Source organism: Oncorhynchus masou, chromosome 15 (assembly GCF_036934945.1).
Source record: "Oncorhynchus masou masou isolate Uvic2021 chromosome 15, UVic_Omas_1.1, whole genome shotgun sequence".
Lineage (NCBI taxonomy): Eukaryota > Metazoa > Chordata > Actinopteri > Salmoniformes > Salmonidae > Oncorhynchus > Oncorhynchus masou.
Window position 1 is genome coordinate 18,574,325 of NC_088226.1, and position 14,558 is coordinate 18,588,882.

Sequence of the window (14,558 nt, forward strand, 5' to 3'; positions counted from 1 at the left end):
CAGATGGGTAGAGGCACGCAGATACTTGTCCTAGCTATTTTCTGTCTGTCAGCATCAGTGATGTACTTCTTCACATTCCACTATAGCATAACAGAGGAAGACACAGATCAATTAGTTCCTCAGCAAATAAGGTACATTTTTATTTTTCAGCAACTGTTTGTTTGAATTAAGTTATCGTGAAGGCTGAAATCACTTAGACATTTCAAAATGTAAAGGTACAACATACTTGTTTTTAAGACAGTTCTGCCATTGTGAAAATCAATAAAGTACTATACCAGTTTTAAAATTGTATATATTCAGCAATGGAACCTGTCCAGTTCTTGTAGATCATGTTCTATTTGTCCCCGTGAATCAATAGAGCCTTACCATCCAGCAGTCCCAGACAACCCAATTGCATCTGTCAGGGAAGCGGAGTGTTTGTACTGAAAGATCATATTCCAAAAGACCAGTATGATGACATAGTCAAACGAAGAGCTGAGGAGTACAGGAAGCATCATATCAGGTGGGTAAAATGCTACAAATGTAACCTGGTGTTACGGAAATCAAGTAGCTTGATTAGCGAGTAACCCTTTTCCCCTGATTCGGCTCATACCAGGCTCGAACACGGGACCTCTGCTTCGCAACACTCGTGACCGCCCTCCTTAATAACAACATTTTAAGCTAACTGTGGAGTTTGTTTATTGCACTTCTTAATGCCGTTACACTGGCAACGAGGTCATTTCTGGACATGATATTCTTCCAGTTCAAGAAGAATATCCACTAAGTTGATTGTTATGTCTTAAATATGCACATGCATGCTGTCCTCAGGAAACATTTATGGGACCATTTGATCTTCTCCTAGGTCAAGCTCCAGTCTGAACAGGCTTATCTTTGCTCCATCCAACTCCCCTCTTCAGTATCCAATCCAGGGGTTCACTGTCGCCCCACTTCGGAAGACATTGATACCAGGTAGTCAATCACCACCTTCCGGAGACACCTGAAACCCCACCTCTTCAAGGAATACCTAGGATAGGATAAAGCAATCCTTCTCACCCCCCTTAAATGATTTAGATGCACTATTGTAAAGTGGCTGTTCCACTGATGTCAGAAGGTGAATTCACCAATTTGTAAGTCGCTCTGGATAAGAGCGTCTGCTAAATGACTTAAATGTCTATGCAAGAACCGCTTGTTTACGTAGCCTCCATCATCAACAAAGAAACTGTATACAGTATGTTCTCTGCAAAGCAGTTACACAATAGATTAGTAACTCAATATTTAAATTGTGCTATAAAAAATATTATTTCAGGTTTAGCTCTCCATGCAGCAAAAAGACAAAATTACAAGGTTGGTTCGAAACGCTTTGAATGGATAATGGACTTGAGGGTCTTATGTTCTCCATGTTGTAATGAACAACTGTTTGTCGGTGTTTGATTGGAATCTTTGGTAAGACTTTACAGTAAGGGTAAGGGCAGGATACAAACAATGTCAATTTTACCCTTAATGTTAAGAGTTACCTGCTCTTTTTTGGTGGTGGTTCTTTACATCAGGTGTCATATCTATCATTTTCTGCTTAGCTTTTACTTCATGTAGGGAGAAACCGGGATGAAAGTAACACTTATTTTTTTCCTATTTACACAGAGATCGATAGTGCTAGAGAAACCATATTTTATGATAAGCAACTTGCAGTATATATGTCCTCTACCATTAGCAACTGTAATTAAATGTCTAGGACTAATCACTTTTAACTAAAAATACAGAACGAAACTAGCATAATGCTACTTTTGTACTAGCCAGGCGGGTCTAACCTAAAAACAGGTTTGGGTCAAAATTAACAGCTGGCCAAAAGTGCACAATATCTGTCTTATTTAAATTGTTCTGGTTTGTAATGACCCTTACTTTCAACAAAGGTACTATCAGCCATAGGTTCTTGTTTGTGTCGATTCAAGAAATGAGTATATGGGTTTGAAATTCATTAAAATTAACCATGCGTCAACATCACAATGTTGCGCAAGCACTATTTTCATTTATTTAGCCTATTAATCAGACTAAAACGATCATATAATAGCAATATTAGCCATAATTTCTTTAATGGAAATGTTGAATGACTATTCATGTTTATCCCTACAAATCATGACTAAATGTTTAGCGCTACAAATCAATTGTCTTTGTCAAGTGTGCTCATCGTGTCTTGATAGAATATACATTTATATTCTCTTCACAAATGGCAAACTCATCTTGCTTATCACATTTCCATGGCTTGAGGTAATTGACCCCCAGAATCATAGCTATTTTTTTTTAAACCACTAACCTATCGATAAAAGCAAATGGTCAATTAAGGCATTATTTTAATGATGTCATATGCGATTTTTAAACATTTATAACATTATGAAAGCAATATGAACTATAAGAGACATGCCAGTGCCCAAACATTGATTTTATTTTATTCCAGGTCATCAATTTTGTCCCACCTGGCTCTCCTGTAACTTCTCCCAGGCTAACACCCGAGACTAGCTAGCATGATACTTAAAACCTATGCTGTTGTTTAGTCACTAGATGGGTTATGTAATGCACAACTCTACAACCCCCCCCCCCAAAAAAATTCAGGGTCCGATGCAGGGAGGTCATCCTCCGCATTAGGGATGTGCTGATTTCACATTCTAGCTTCTGTGTTATCTGAGAAAATGGCCATGTTACTTTCGCCCTGTGTTACTTTCATCCAAGTGTTATGATACTCCTGATTTGTCCCACAGATGGTTTGTTTTATGTTTCTACCGTTGTGACTAGATGGAGTAAGCCTACACCAGCTTAATCTCGTGGACACATCTGTTGTTGACAACTGTAGCATTGTAGCAAACCCTAACCTATTCTCCTAACCTGCTGCGTTACTTCTCCTAACCTGCCACATTAATTATCCTCACCTGCTATGTAAACAAACCATCTGTGATGACAAATCATCAGTACCATCACACCAGTTCTCCCTGTGTTCCTTTCCTTTTTGCAATGAAGTAAGCAGCAAATCGTTTTTCCCCCACTGGTTCATTCCTCAGTTACGGTTTGTCTGTTTGAGACTGCATTGATATGAACTGGATTGATAAGGTAAATATTTGACATAGCTAACTACCTTCCACAGACAGTTGCACAAATATTAAAGGCACAAAAGGCCCATGTTCAAATTAAAGTTTTACCATATAGAACAAATTAATCCACCTATTTTTCACATTTGTTTACAATGACAGAAATGCCTACAAGTTTTGTGCTACAAAAGATACAAATAATTTTTGAACTATACATCTAAATGCTAAATCTCAATTCACATGGTGTTGTTCTGCTTCAATCTAACTTCTAACAACAAAACTTAATTTGAATACACCTTTGAGGAACTCAATTGATTAGAGCGAGAGAAGTATGCAAATGCTAACAAGAACCACATTGATTCAACAACTGTACAATCACATAAGTTCCATAGAAGTGGAAAATGGTCCTTCTCAACCTTTGGCCTGAGTTTATGAAAACGCTATGGTGTTATGTACCTGCAGGTGACTCTGAGTGTGTCCAGTGGTGTCCTGGCCATCGAGGCCCTTGGAGAGGGGGACAACGAGGGAGAGAAAGAGATCACTGTCCAGTCTACCAGCCTATCTGACCTCAACAATCTTCTGGGACAAATTACCTACACCAGCACTGTGTACCGAATGAGGACTGGAGATCTGGGTAAGGCCGTAGATCCAGGTTTCCTACCATACCCATGGCTTCCTCTCTACATCTGAGACCATCATATGACACCACCCTTCCCTGCTCTTTCACCAGCTCACTTCACGTTTGAACACCATGAGGCTGTCTTCCCCATTGTCATCCAGCAGACATCAGTGCCTGTTTTATATGACATAGGAAATGGTGAGATCCCCTTTATTCCCTTGTAATGTAGCCAGTATCTGAATGTGAAATTGGGGAGAAGGAATCAACCATAGGGTGAGGATCAAGACTGGGGATCAGAGTAGTGGGATATAAATAAAGGCTACACGAAAGATAATGTGAATGTTAATCCATTGTTTTTGGTCATGAAGCTTCTACAGATATGAGCTAATGGCAGCGTCTTTAAACTGCAAAACTTAGGGCTATCATCGGGTACCAAGATTCGGTCATGAGGAAGAATTATGACATCACCCCTCAAACTCAGCAAAAAAAGAAATGTCCTCACTGTCGATTGCGTTAATTTTCAGCAAAGTTAGCATGTGTAAATATTTGTATGAACATAAGATTCAACAACTGAGACATAAACTGAACAAGTTCCACAGACATGTGACTAACAAATGGAATAATGTGTCCCTGAACAAAGGGGGGAACAAAATCAAAAGTAACAGTCAGTATCTGGTGTGGCCACCAGCTGCATTAAGCACTGCAGTATATCTCGTCCTCATGGACTCTACCAGGTTTGCCAGTTCTTGCTGTGAGATGTTACCCCACTCTTCCACCAAGGCACCTGCAAGTTCCCGGACATTTCTGTGGGGAATGGCCCTAGCCCTCACCCTCCGATCCAGCAGGTCCCAGACGTGCTCAATGGGATTAAGATCCGGGAAGGGTACCACATGAGGGAGGAGGATCTCCTCCCTGTAACACACAGCGTTGAGATTGCCTGCAATGACAACAAGCTCAGTCCGATGATGCTGTGACACACCGCCCCAGACCATGACGGAGCCTCCACCTCCAAATCGATCCCGCTCCAGAGTACAGGCCTCGGTGTAATGCTCATTCCTTCGACGATAAACGCGAATCCGAACATCAACCCTGGTGAGACAAAACCACAAATCGTCAGTGTAGAGCATCTTTTGGCAGTCCTGTCTGGTCCAGCGACGGTGGGTTTGTGCCCAACGTTGTTGTCGGTGATGTCTGGTGAGGACCTGCCTTACTACAACAGCATTCCAAGCACTTTGTTCACAGTGTTTACATCAGCAAACTGCTCGCCAACACAACGCCATACACGCTGTCTGCCATCTGCCCATGAAGAGTATAATTCTGTAATGTGCCAGTAGCATTTGCCCACAGAAGTCGGTGACGACGCCAAACTGCAGTCAGGTCACCTGCAGCTTCCCTGAGGTGGTTTCTGACAGTTTGTGCAGAAATTCTTCGGTTGTGCAAACCCACAGTTTCATCAGCTGTCTGGGTGGCTGGTCTCAGAAAATCCTGCAGGTAAAGAAGACAGATGTGGTGGTCCTGGGCTGGTGTGGTTGCATGTGCTCTGTGGTTGTGAAGCCGGTTGGATGTACTGCCAAATTCTCTAGAATGACATTGGAGGTGGCTTATGGTAGAGAAATTAACATTAAATTATTTGGCAACACCTCTGGTGGACATTCCTGCAGTCAGCATGCCAATTGCACGCTCCCTCAACTTGAGACATCTGTGAAATTGTGTTGTGTGATAAAACGGCACATTTTAGAGTGGCCTTTTATTGTCCCCAGCACAAGGTCCACCTGTGTAATGATCATGCTGTTTAACACTTTACATGTTGCGTTTTATTTTGGTTAAGTATACAAATCAAACAGACACACCCACCTCCAATTGCAGTAGGATCTAGGATTTTGCTGCGTTAAACCAGAGATGATCTCTCATTGCAGATATCAACTACCGGGTGACCATCATCACCAAGACGTTTCTGAGATACACCGAGCTGCACGCCCTCATCAGTAGCATAAGGACCTATTACAAGGACATCAAAATTATCATTGCCGACGACAGCCTGGAGCCACAGAAAGTGAACGGCTCCAACATTGAGCAGTACATCATGCCCCCAGCACAGGTACAAGCTGGTTTTGGTCAAATTGAAAAACTCAAACTGGACATTCAATGTGAATTGATGATGAACATAACATACATATTGAGCATGTGTGATTGAATTTCTGAGTTGAAATGAACAGAAATAAGATTTTATTGAATTGTTAATTATTGTGATGTGCATGTCTTAAATAACCCAGGTATACAGTGGGGCAAAAAAATATTTAGTCAGCCACCATTTGTGCAAGTTCTCCCACTTAAAAAGATGAGAGGCCTGTAATTTTCATCATGGCTACACTTCAACTATGACAGACAAAATGGAGAAAAAAAAATCCTGAAAAATCACAATGTAGGATTTGTACTTATTTTCCACCATAATTTGCAAATAAATTCATAAGAAATTCTACAATGTGATTTTCTGGATTTCTTTTCTCATTTTGTCTCTCATAGTTGAAGTGTACCTATGATGAAAATTACAGGCCTCTCTCATCTTTTTAAGTGGGAGAACTTGCACAATTGGTTGCTGACTAAATACTTTTTTGCCCCACTGTATGTATTTGTCTCCAGGAACAGATCAGTGCAATAAGGGCAACCTGCCATAGACCTACACGTACAGATGTAGGATCTTAATTTGAGCCAGTTTGCTACAGCAGGAAAATAGTCCTGCAGCAACAGGAAACGTGGATTATAATAAATTTACATTTTATTAGGGGTTGGTGCTTTTTTCGTTAGGAAAAATTAAGTCTGAAGTTTTAAAGTGCAAATGACAAGCGTTAGCTGTGCAAGAAAATTCTCAGCAACAAACGAGTACATTTATATCCTACATATTGTTAGGTTCTAATTCTGAGAAAACACTCAACGTTTGTTTGTCAGTGTCAGGGTAGCATTTCGGTCATTTATGTGGTATTAAAAAAGATTTTGCGAACTCCAGCAATGTTAATCACTTTCACCAATCTAACCATATCAGATTTTATTTTGACTGTCAATATATATAGAGCAGTGGAGGGTGGTGGGAGGAGCTGTAACAGGACAGGCTCTTTGTAATGTATTTTTTTATTTTTCCTTTTAGGCAAGTCGGTTAAGAACAAATTATTTTCAATGACGGCCTATGAACAGTGGGTTAACTGCCTGTTCAGGGGCAGAATGACAGATACATTGTCAGCTCGGGGGTTTGAATTTGCAACCTTCCGATTACTAGTCCACCGCTCTTACCACTAGGCTACCCTGCCGGAATGAATTGAGAACACTGATAAATGCAGACAAACGCCAATTAAAATGAACGTTCTACCACAGCGATCATGTTATTTTTAGGAAGCATGTTTTATTCTGAGTTCGGACATGTAAAGTGTGTATGTGAACTACTTCTAAGAGGCAAACATGCAGTTGTTCCCGAAAACACTTCACTCGCGCTGAAGAGGGAGGCTCGCTGGGCTGGTGTTATCACATGCGCAAATCCAATACCTCTGGTACGCTGATTTAAGGTGTTTACATGTCCTAATCATTCGAAAGATTGCCCAGAAAACCAGGTGTTTTAATCAGCCTATGCTTACTTCGATTTTGACCTTACGCCAATTAAGATAAACAGAGTAAGGTGTTTAGATGACTATTGCATAATCTGCCTACTGCCATAATCAGTTTAATATCCAATTCTTTGTGTGCATGTAAATGTACTCACTGATTGAAGTGGATTTAACAAGTGACATCAATCGGGGATAATAGCTTTCACCCGGATTCACCTGGTCAATCTCTGTCATGGAAAGAGCAGGTGTCCGCCCATTTGTTAGACACCTGCAGCTGCTAAAGAATTTCCGTTAGTGCAGGGTTTCCTTTCCTATGTTATACGGGTGTAGGATCTTAATTTGATCACTGTTGCTGGGAATTGTCCTGCACCACAGAAACTACAGATGAACTCTAGATGAGCTTTGAAAACCCATACTCACTGAAAACCCATACTAACACATGGCTATATTAACAGTATTGCACTTTTTATTTGGTGTAATTTTGGCCAGCTAATAGCCTAACCACCAATCAAGCAACATTATGTACTAAACATTCAAATTCCTTTGCTGCAGGACTATTTTGCAATGACAATGCTGGTCAAATTAAGATCCTACATCTGTATGCCTTTGAACATTCTGCAGTTACAATTCTTTTATAGGATAAAAAAAATCACAGATAGGCACTGCTACAAAGTAATTTTGAGGACATTTTCCTTCCCAAAGGGCTGGTTTGCTGGCAGGAACCTGGCTGTCTCTCAGGTCACTACCAAATACTTCCTCTGGGTTGATGACGACTTCCTGTTCACAGACAAAACCAAGATTGAGAATCTGGTGGAGGTGATGGAGGCCACACCAGAACTAGATGTGGTGAGCAGAGTAACTGTAGCCTGATCCCCAATCTGTCACCAGGCTAGAACAATTGTTACCTGTTTTGCTTAGACTTGGGCTGGAACACTTTCTCTTTACAATATTGATGGTGTCAAGGTCCTCCCCTCCAGTGAGGTTCGAAACCTTGGTGTGATACTTGACAGCCAGCTCTCTTTTGAGGCCCTCATCAAAAGTGTGACCAAAGTCAATTTTTCAATCTATGGAACACTGGCAGGTTACGACCTATGCTGTCACAGTCTGCAGCTGAGCCATTCACCCACTCCTTTATCTCATCCTGTATGGACTATTGTAATGTCCTGTTTATTGGTACATCTGCCAAGTGTCCAAAACTGTGCTGCACATGTTTCAAGGACCTCTGCTCATTCTATTTTAATGTCCTCTGGATCCGACAACACATGAATATAGCTTTGTTTGTTGTATTTTTCCAGAATCTTGGAAAAAAGGGTTCCAAAAGGTTTCTAAAGCTGTCCCATTGGATAAACCAATTTGGTTCAAGTTAAAATATTTTTGGTTACGGGTAGAACCCTTTTGGGTTCCATGTAGAACCGTCTGTGGAACAGTTATACTACATGGAAGAAAAAAAGGGTTCTACCTAGAACTAAAAATAATTATTCAAAGGGTTCTCCTATGGGGACAGCAGAATAATAATTTTAGGTTCTAGATACACTCGTAGAAAAAAAAGTGGTATGTGTTTTTCTGTGCTTTGGATTGTTTTTATTGTGTTTATTTCCTACGCATTGGGTCTGAGAAATGTGCTTTACAAATGAAATGAAGAATTATTATTATTTCTACTACATGTGGACCTGCTCTGTTCTCTGTCTCCTTTGATCAGGTGGGCGGCTCTGTGGCGGGTCACGGCCAGTTCCACTTCTCTTTGGTGTACGAGGATGGTAATGGGGAGGACGGGGGTTGTCTGAACAGAAAGGGTGCAGTGACATACCAACCTGTTCCAGGGTTCCCCACTTGCTCCTTCACCAGCGGGGTGGTCAACTTATTCCTTGGTCGCACAGATGCTGTGCGCAAAGTGGGCTTTGACCCCCTGCTGAAGAGAGTGGCGCATTCAGGTGGGCTTTATTACATTTTTATTTATTTAACCTCTATATATCCAGGAAGTCCCACTGAGGTTTGAAGATCTCCATTAGGAGGGATATGAAATAACACATATGGAATCCTTTAGTAACCAAAAAAGTGTTAAACAAATCAAAGTATATTTTATATTTGAGATTCTTCAAAGTGGAAATCTGAGAGAATGCCACGAGAGTGTAAAGCTGTCATCAAGGTAAAGGGTGGCTACTTTGAAGAATCTCAAATATAAAATATATTTTTAATTGTTTAACAGTTTTTTGCTTACTACATGATTCCATATGTGTTATTTCATAGTTTTGATGTCTTCACTATAATTATACATTGTAGAAAATAGTAAAAATAAAGAAATACACTTGAATGAGTAGGTGACCAAGCTTTTGACTGGTAATATATATATATATATCCTTTTTTATTATTTTAGGAGGGAGACTTGGCCAATATGTATTCTGTATGTAGATATACAGTATGAGAAGTGCACAATGTGTATGACAGAGGTATTGTGTAATATATGTACAATGTTGAGTGTGTAATGTACAGTCAGTCTATTTTGTACTGTATATAACAGTACTTTGTGTCTTAAGACAATTTTCCTACCAGGGACATTAAAAGTTCATCCTATGCTAAGAGGGCAGTTAAAAGCCCAGTAAAAGCTGTGTCAATAAGAAAGACAGATGGACACATTTGAGAGTGATGTTCAGTTTCAGTGTTGTGGTAAGTTTTGAAGAAGTCAATTGTTTCTATAGATTATTATCATGTTGCTGATATTACGCTTAAGGCACTGCTCTGTCTTTGGTAATTCATATTCGGTCCATTCCATTTTCCCTGTCCATATGTTTGTTTCAGAGTTCTTCATGGATGGGTTGGGCAGTTTGCTGGTTGCCAGCTGTAGTCATGTCAGCATCGACCACCAACTCAAAATTGAAAACCCAAAGTACTCGTCGTTCCGAAATCAACAATCAAAAGACGTGGAAGACAAACTAGCCCACCACTTCTTCAAGAACCACCTGAAATGTATCCATTATGGATAGTTTACAAAGAAGTTAACAGTGAAAATAGTGGCGCAATAGTGAGGCGCAATAGTCAAATATGTAGTCGCGGCATCCCATCTGTAGTGGCGCAGTTCTCTTCAAAAAATGTAAAGCCACAGGTATCTACAGGAAGCAAATGAGTATGAGGTGATCGTCGGTTTGGAAAATGTAACCGATATGGCTTTCACTCATATCAATCACACCATTAAAACAATCAGGCGCATCACAAAGAATGACCGATGGTTTTGTCATTATAGCCCAAACTTGAAGGACACAATACACCTTGAATTGATATCTTTTTTTGACTGTTTATGATAAGATAATGTTTTTACAGAGTCACATTTAGAGCTGTCTAAAAACTGTGTTGCTCTAGGTACTTTCTCTACTGAGTTCTGTGGTCACAGGATTGACAGAGAGAATATAGTAGACGGTTGCTGTCAAAAAGTGATTGAGTTATTCCTGTGTCCTGTGTTAATGCCCTTTTTAAGGACATCCTGTTTGGATGTTCTCACGCTATTTTGGGTGTGCTTATGTAAATTGATAGTGAAGCTGTCTCTTTGAAGTAAAGCACATGCTTGAAATAAAACGTAATGGCCTGGTGATTGATGTGTGGTGTAGAGACCTTTTTAAAGAAAAAGTGTTTGAAATTTGGAAACAGGTTTTTTAGTGAACTTATGAAGCTCCTGTGTAGTGAGCTTGTGACCCCTTGTAGAATGAAAACGTAATTTCCGGGTAGGTCTGCCTGAGTATAAGTAAGTGATAGACTTGTCCTGTGATCACTACGAGCGACAAGAAACCTCAAAAGAGAGAAACTACAGAAAACATGTATCCTAGACCAATTCTAGGTGTATTGTGTCCTTCATGTCTGGCCCACAATGACAAAACCATTGATGCCATTCTTTGTGATGCACCTGCTTGGGTTTACAAGCAGAGGGAAATACTCAAGGACTATTTTCTAAGAAAAAATAATTTTTAAAACAGTCTTTACAACAAAAATAATTATACATTACCGTTCAAAAATTTGGGGTCTTGATCTTGCAACCTTTTGGTTACTAGTCCAGGCTCAAACCACTAGGCTACGCTGCCGCCCCAAATAACTATTGTAGCTGGAAATGTCAGATTTTTATAGAATATCTACATTGATGTACAAAGGCCCATTATCAGCAACCATCACTCCTGTGTTCCAATGGCACGTTGTGTTAGCTAATCGGAGTATGCCTATGTAGATACTCCATAAAAAATCTGCTGTTTCCAGCTACAATAGTCAATTACAACATTAACAATGTCTACACTGTATTTCTGATCAATTTGATGTTATTTTAATGGACATAAAATGTGGTTTTCTTTCAAAAACAAGGACATTTCTAAGTGACCCCAAACTTTTGAACGGTAGTGTATAAACATTTATTGGGTATTAAAGTGTAGTATTGTATAATAGTAATAATAATAATAATGTGTATGATTTATATATATAAGGTTTAGTAAAAACATTAAGGTTATAGTTTATAGTTTAACATTGCACAGTAAATGTTTTAATAATTGTAATATGTATGCATTTCTGTACTAAAGATTTTGAAGAAAATAAAGGGTTTTAAAGGTAAATTACATTTTCTTTTAATGAAATCTGTCTTTCTCTGTCTCCCCAAGCTGTTTCTATCTCTTTCTCTACACAAGAGCGCTTGGTTCTTGGGATGTGTGCATGTGTGTGTAGTGTCTTTGAAGCAACCGTTTTACACACAAAAAAAGGGTTCTCAGCTATCCAGAAGTAATGGTCAACACGTTGTTAATCCAGGTGGTCCTAACACACAAGGGGCCAATATGTACACAAGGGGCACTCCAAATTGTCTTTGAAACAACTGTTTTAAACCTGTTTAACCTTTACCCTTATAAAAAGAGTTCTCAGGGTGGGCAAGATATACCCTTTACTGCTGATCCTAATAAAATACCAAACCTTTACCTTTAACCTCAAGGTTAAAGCTGGAATGTCCGGTGGTTCACCCCAAAAATCCCCCCAAAAATAATCCAGATGCCTCACACCATTATTGAAAGGGTTATTGTAATCTTACCTTAACAGATACATTTAACCCCCCCCCCCCCCCGTGCATAAATGTATTTTGTCCCCCTACACCAAAAGCGATCACGATATGCAGGTTAAAATATCAAAACAAACTCTGAACCAATTACATTAATTTGGGGACAGGTCAAAAAGCATGAAACATTTATGGCAATTTAGCTAGTTAGCTTGCACTTGCTAGCTAATTTGTCCTATTTAGCTAGCTTGCTGTTGATAGCTAATTTGTCCTGGGATATGAACATTGAGTTGTTATTTTACCTGAAATGCACAAGGTCCTCTACTCCGACAATTAATCCACACATAAAACGGTCAACCAAATCGTTTATAGTCATCTCCTTCCAGGCTTTTTCATCTTTGAACTTATATGGTGATTGGCATCTAAACTTTCATAGTATTACTACAACAACCGGAAACACAGTTCGTCTTTCAATCATCCACGTGGGTATAACCAATGAGGAGATGGCACGTGGGTACCCGCTTCAATAACCCAATGAGGATATGGGAGAGGCAGGACTTGCAGCGCGATCAGCGACAGAAATAGAAAGGACTTCTATTTTCGCCCTTGGCAACGCAGACGCTCATTGACGCGCGCGAGCAGTGTGCGTACAGTAATTGATTAACAGATTGCAAAATATATTTTGCACGCGACGCGAGCAGTGTGGTCAGCCTGTCAGGTTCTAACTGTTAGAAACTGGGACATGCTGGGACATGCTTAACACCCCGGCCGTCCTACAATCTAAACTAGATGCCCTCAATCTCACACAAATTATCAAGGAACCTAACAGGTACAACCCTAAAACCATAACCATGGGCACCCTCTTAGATATCATCCTGACCAACTTTCCCACTAAATACACCTCTGTTGTCTTCAACCAGGATCTCAGCGATCATTGCCTCATTTCCTGCGTGCGTAATGGGTCCGCGCTCAAACAAACACCCCTCATCACTGTCAAACGCTCCCTAAAACACTTTCAGTGAGCAGGCCTTTCTAATCGACCTGGCCCGGGTATCCTGGAAGGATATTGACCTCATCCCGTCAGTAGGGGATGCCTGGTTGCTCTTCAAAAGTGCTTTCCTCTCCATCTTAAATAAGCATGCCCCATTCAAAAAATGTAGAACTAAGAACAGATATCACCCCAGACTTGACTGCCCTTGACCACCACAAAAACATCCTGTGGCGTTCTGCATTAGCATCGAATAGCCCCCACGATATGCAGCTTTTCAGGGAAGTCAGGAACCAATACACTCAGTCAGTTAGGAAAGCTAAGGCTAGCTTTTTCAAACAGAAATTTGCTTCCTGTAGCACTAATTACAAAACGCTTTGGGACACTGTGAAGTCCATAGAGATTAAGAGCACCTCCTCCCAGCTGCCCACTGTCAGGTCTGCACCTGTTGTATTCGGCGCATGTGACTAATACAATTTGATTTGAGGTAATGAGTAATAAGGTGTTTGACTGTTTATCGATGTAAAAGACATATAACTTGTAGTTTAATTCGGGAGATGGTAACTCTTTAAACAACTTCTTCCATGGTGCCCCAAATCTTAATGACATACTTGTTACATTATTAATTTAATTGGATAACAATTAACCATAGTTATTGGATTAAATAAATAACAGTCATCAGATTAATGAACGTAAAGTCACGACACACATTAAATTAATAATTCTCCAAAAATGTGATGTTATATTGTCTTTCAGAACTGTTCCAACACAAAACATTGAAACATTGTTAATATTTGTTACTTTGGGAGAGAGAGAGAGAATTACACAATTAGATCTTCAATGATACTCAATTATACCTCTCATAGTGTGTTATAGTTTATTGTTCTAGTTTCTAATCATATTTTGAACATAGTTAGCCATAGTTTTAAATCATACTTTCTAATCATATTTTCTAGTCTGAGAGGTTTTGATATAATAAGAGGGTCAAATAGAACCTAAGAGGGCAGAACAAATCATTGTTTTACAAGTCACAAATAAGTCTCAAGTCTTATCACTCAAGTCGCAAGTAAAGTCCCAAGTCACTACAGGCAAGTCCGAGTCAAGTCTCAAGTCAAGACTGTCAAGTCTCAAGTCCTAAACTTTGAGTTTCGAGTCCTAAACAAGTCATAATGTGTCCTTCACCAAATGTAATAGCATTTCCTATTTTTAACAAGAGTAATAGTTAGTATATTACATTTACGCAAATCATGAATGCTTTTAAAAATATCTATATATTTATTACTTTCCAAATAAA

The 14,558-nt window shown here is 39.7% G+C and overlaps 1 protein-coding gene across 1 annotated transcript; it reads left to right on the plus strand.

Moving 5' to 3' along the window:
- The first annotated feature begins 302 nt into the window (after positions 1–302).
- On the plus strand, positions 303–10,514 carry LOC135556814 (beta-1,4 N-acetylgalactosaminyltransferase 1-like). The gene is made up of 10 exons (XM_064990262.1): positions 303–311; positions 405–502; positions 842–948; positions 1,286–1,323; positions 3,516–3,687; positions 3,784–3,870; positions 5,589–5,770; positions 7,968–8,111; positions 8,965–9,196; positions 10,062–10,514. Exons 1-10 carry the CDS (start codon positions 303–305, stop codon positions 10,244–10,246), a joined length of 1,254 nt encoding a protein of 417 aa, XP_064846334.1. The 3' UTR covers positions 10,247–10,514.
- Positions 10,515–14,558: the final 4,044 nt, after the last annotated feature.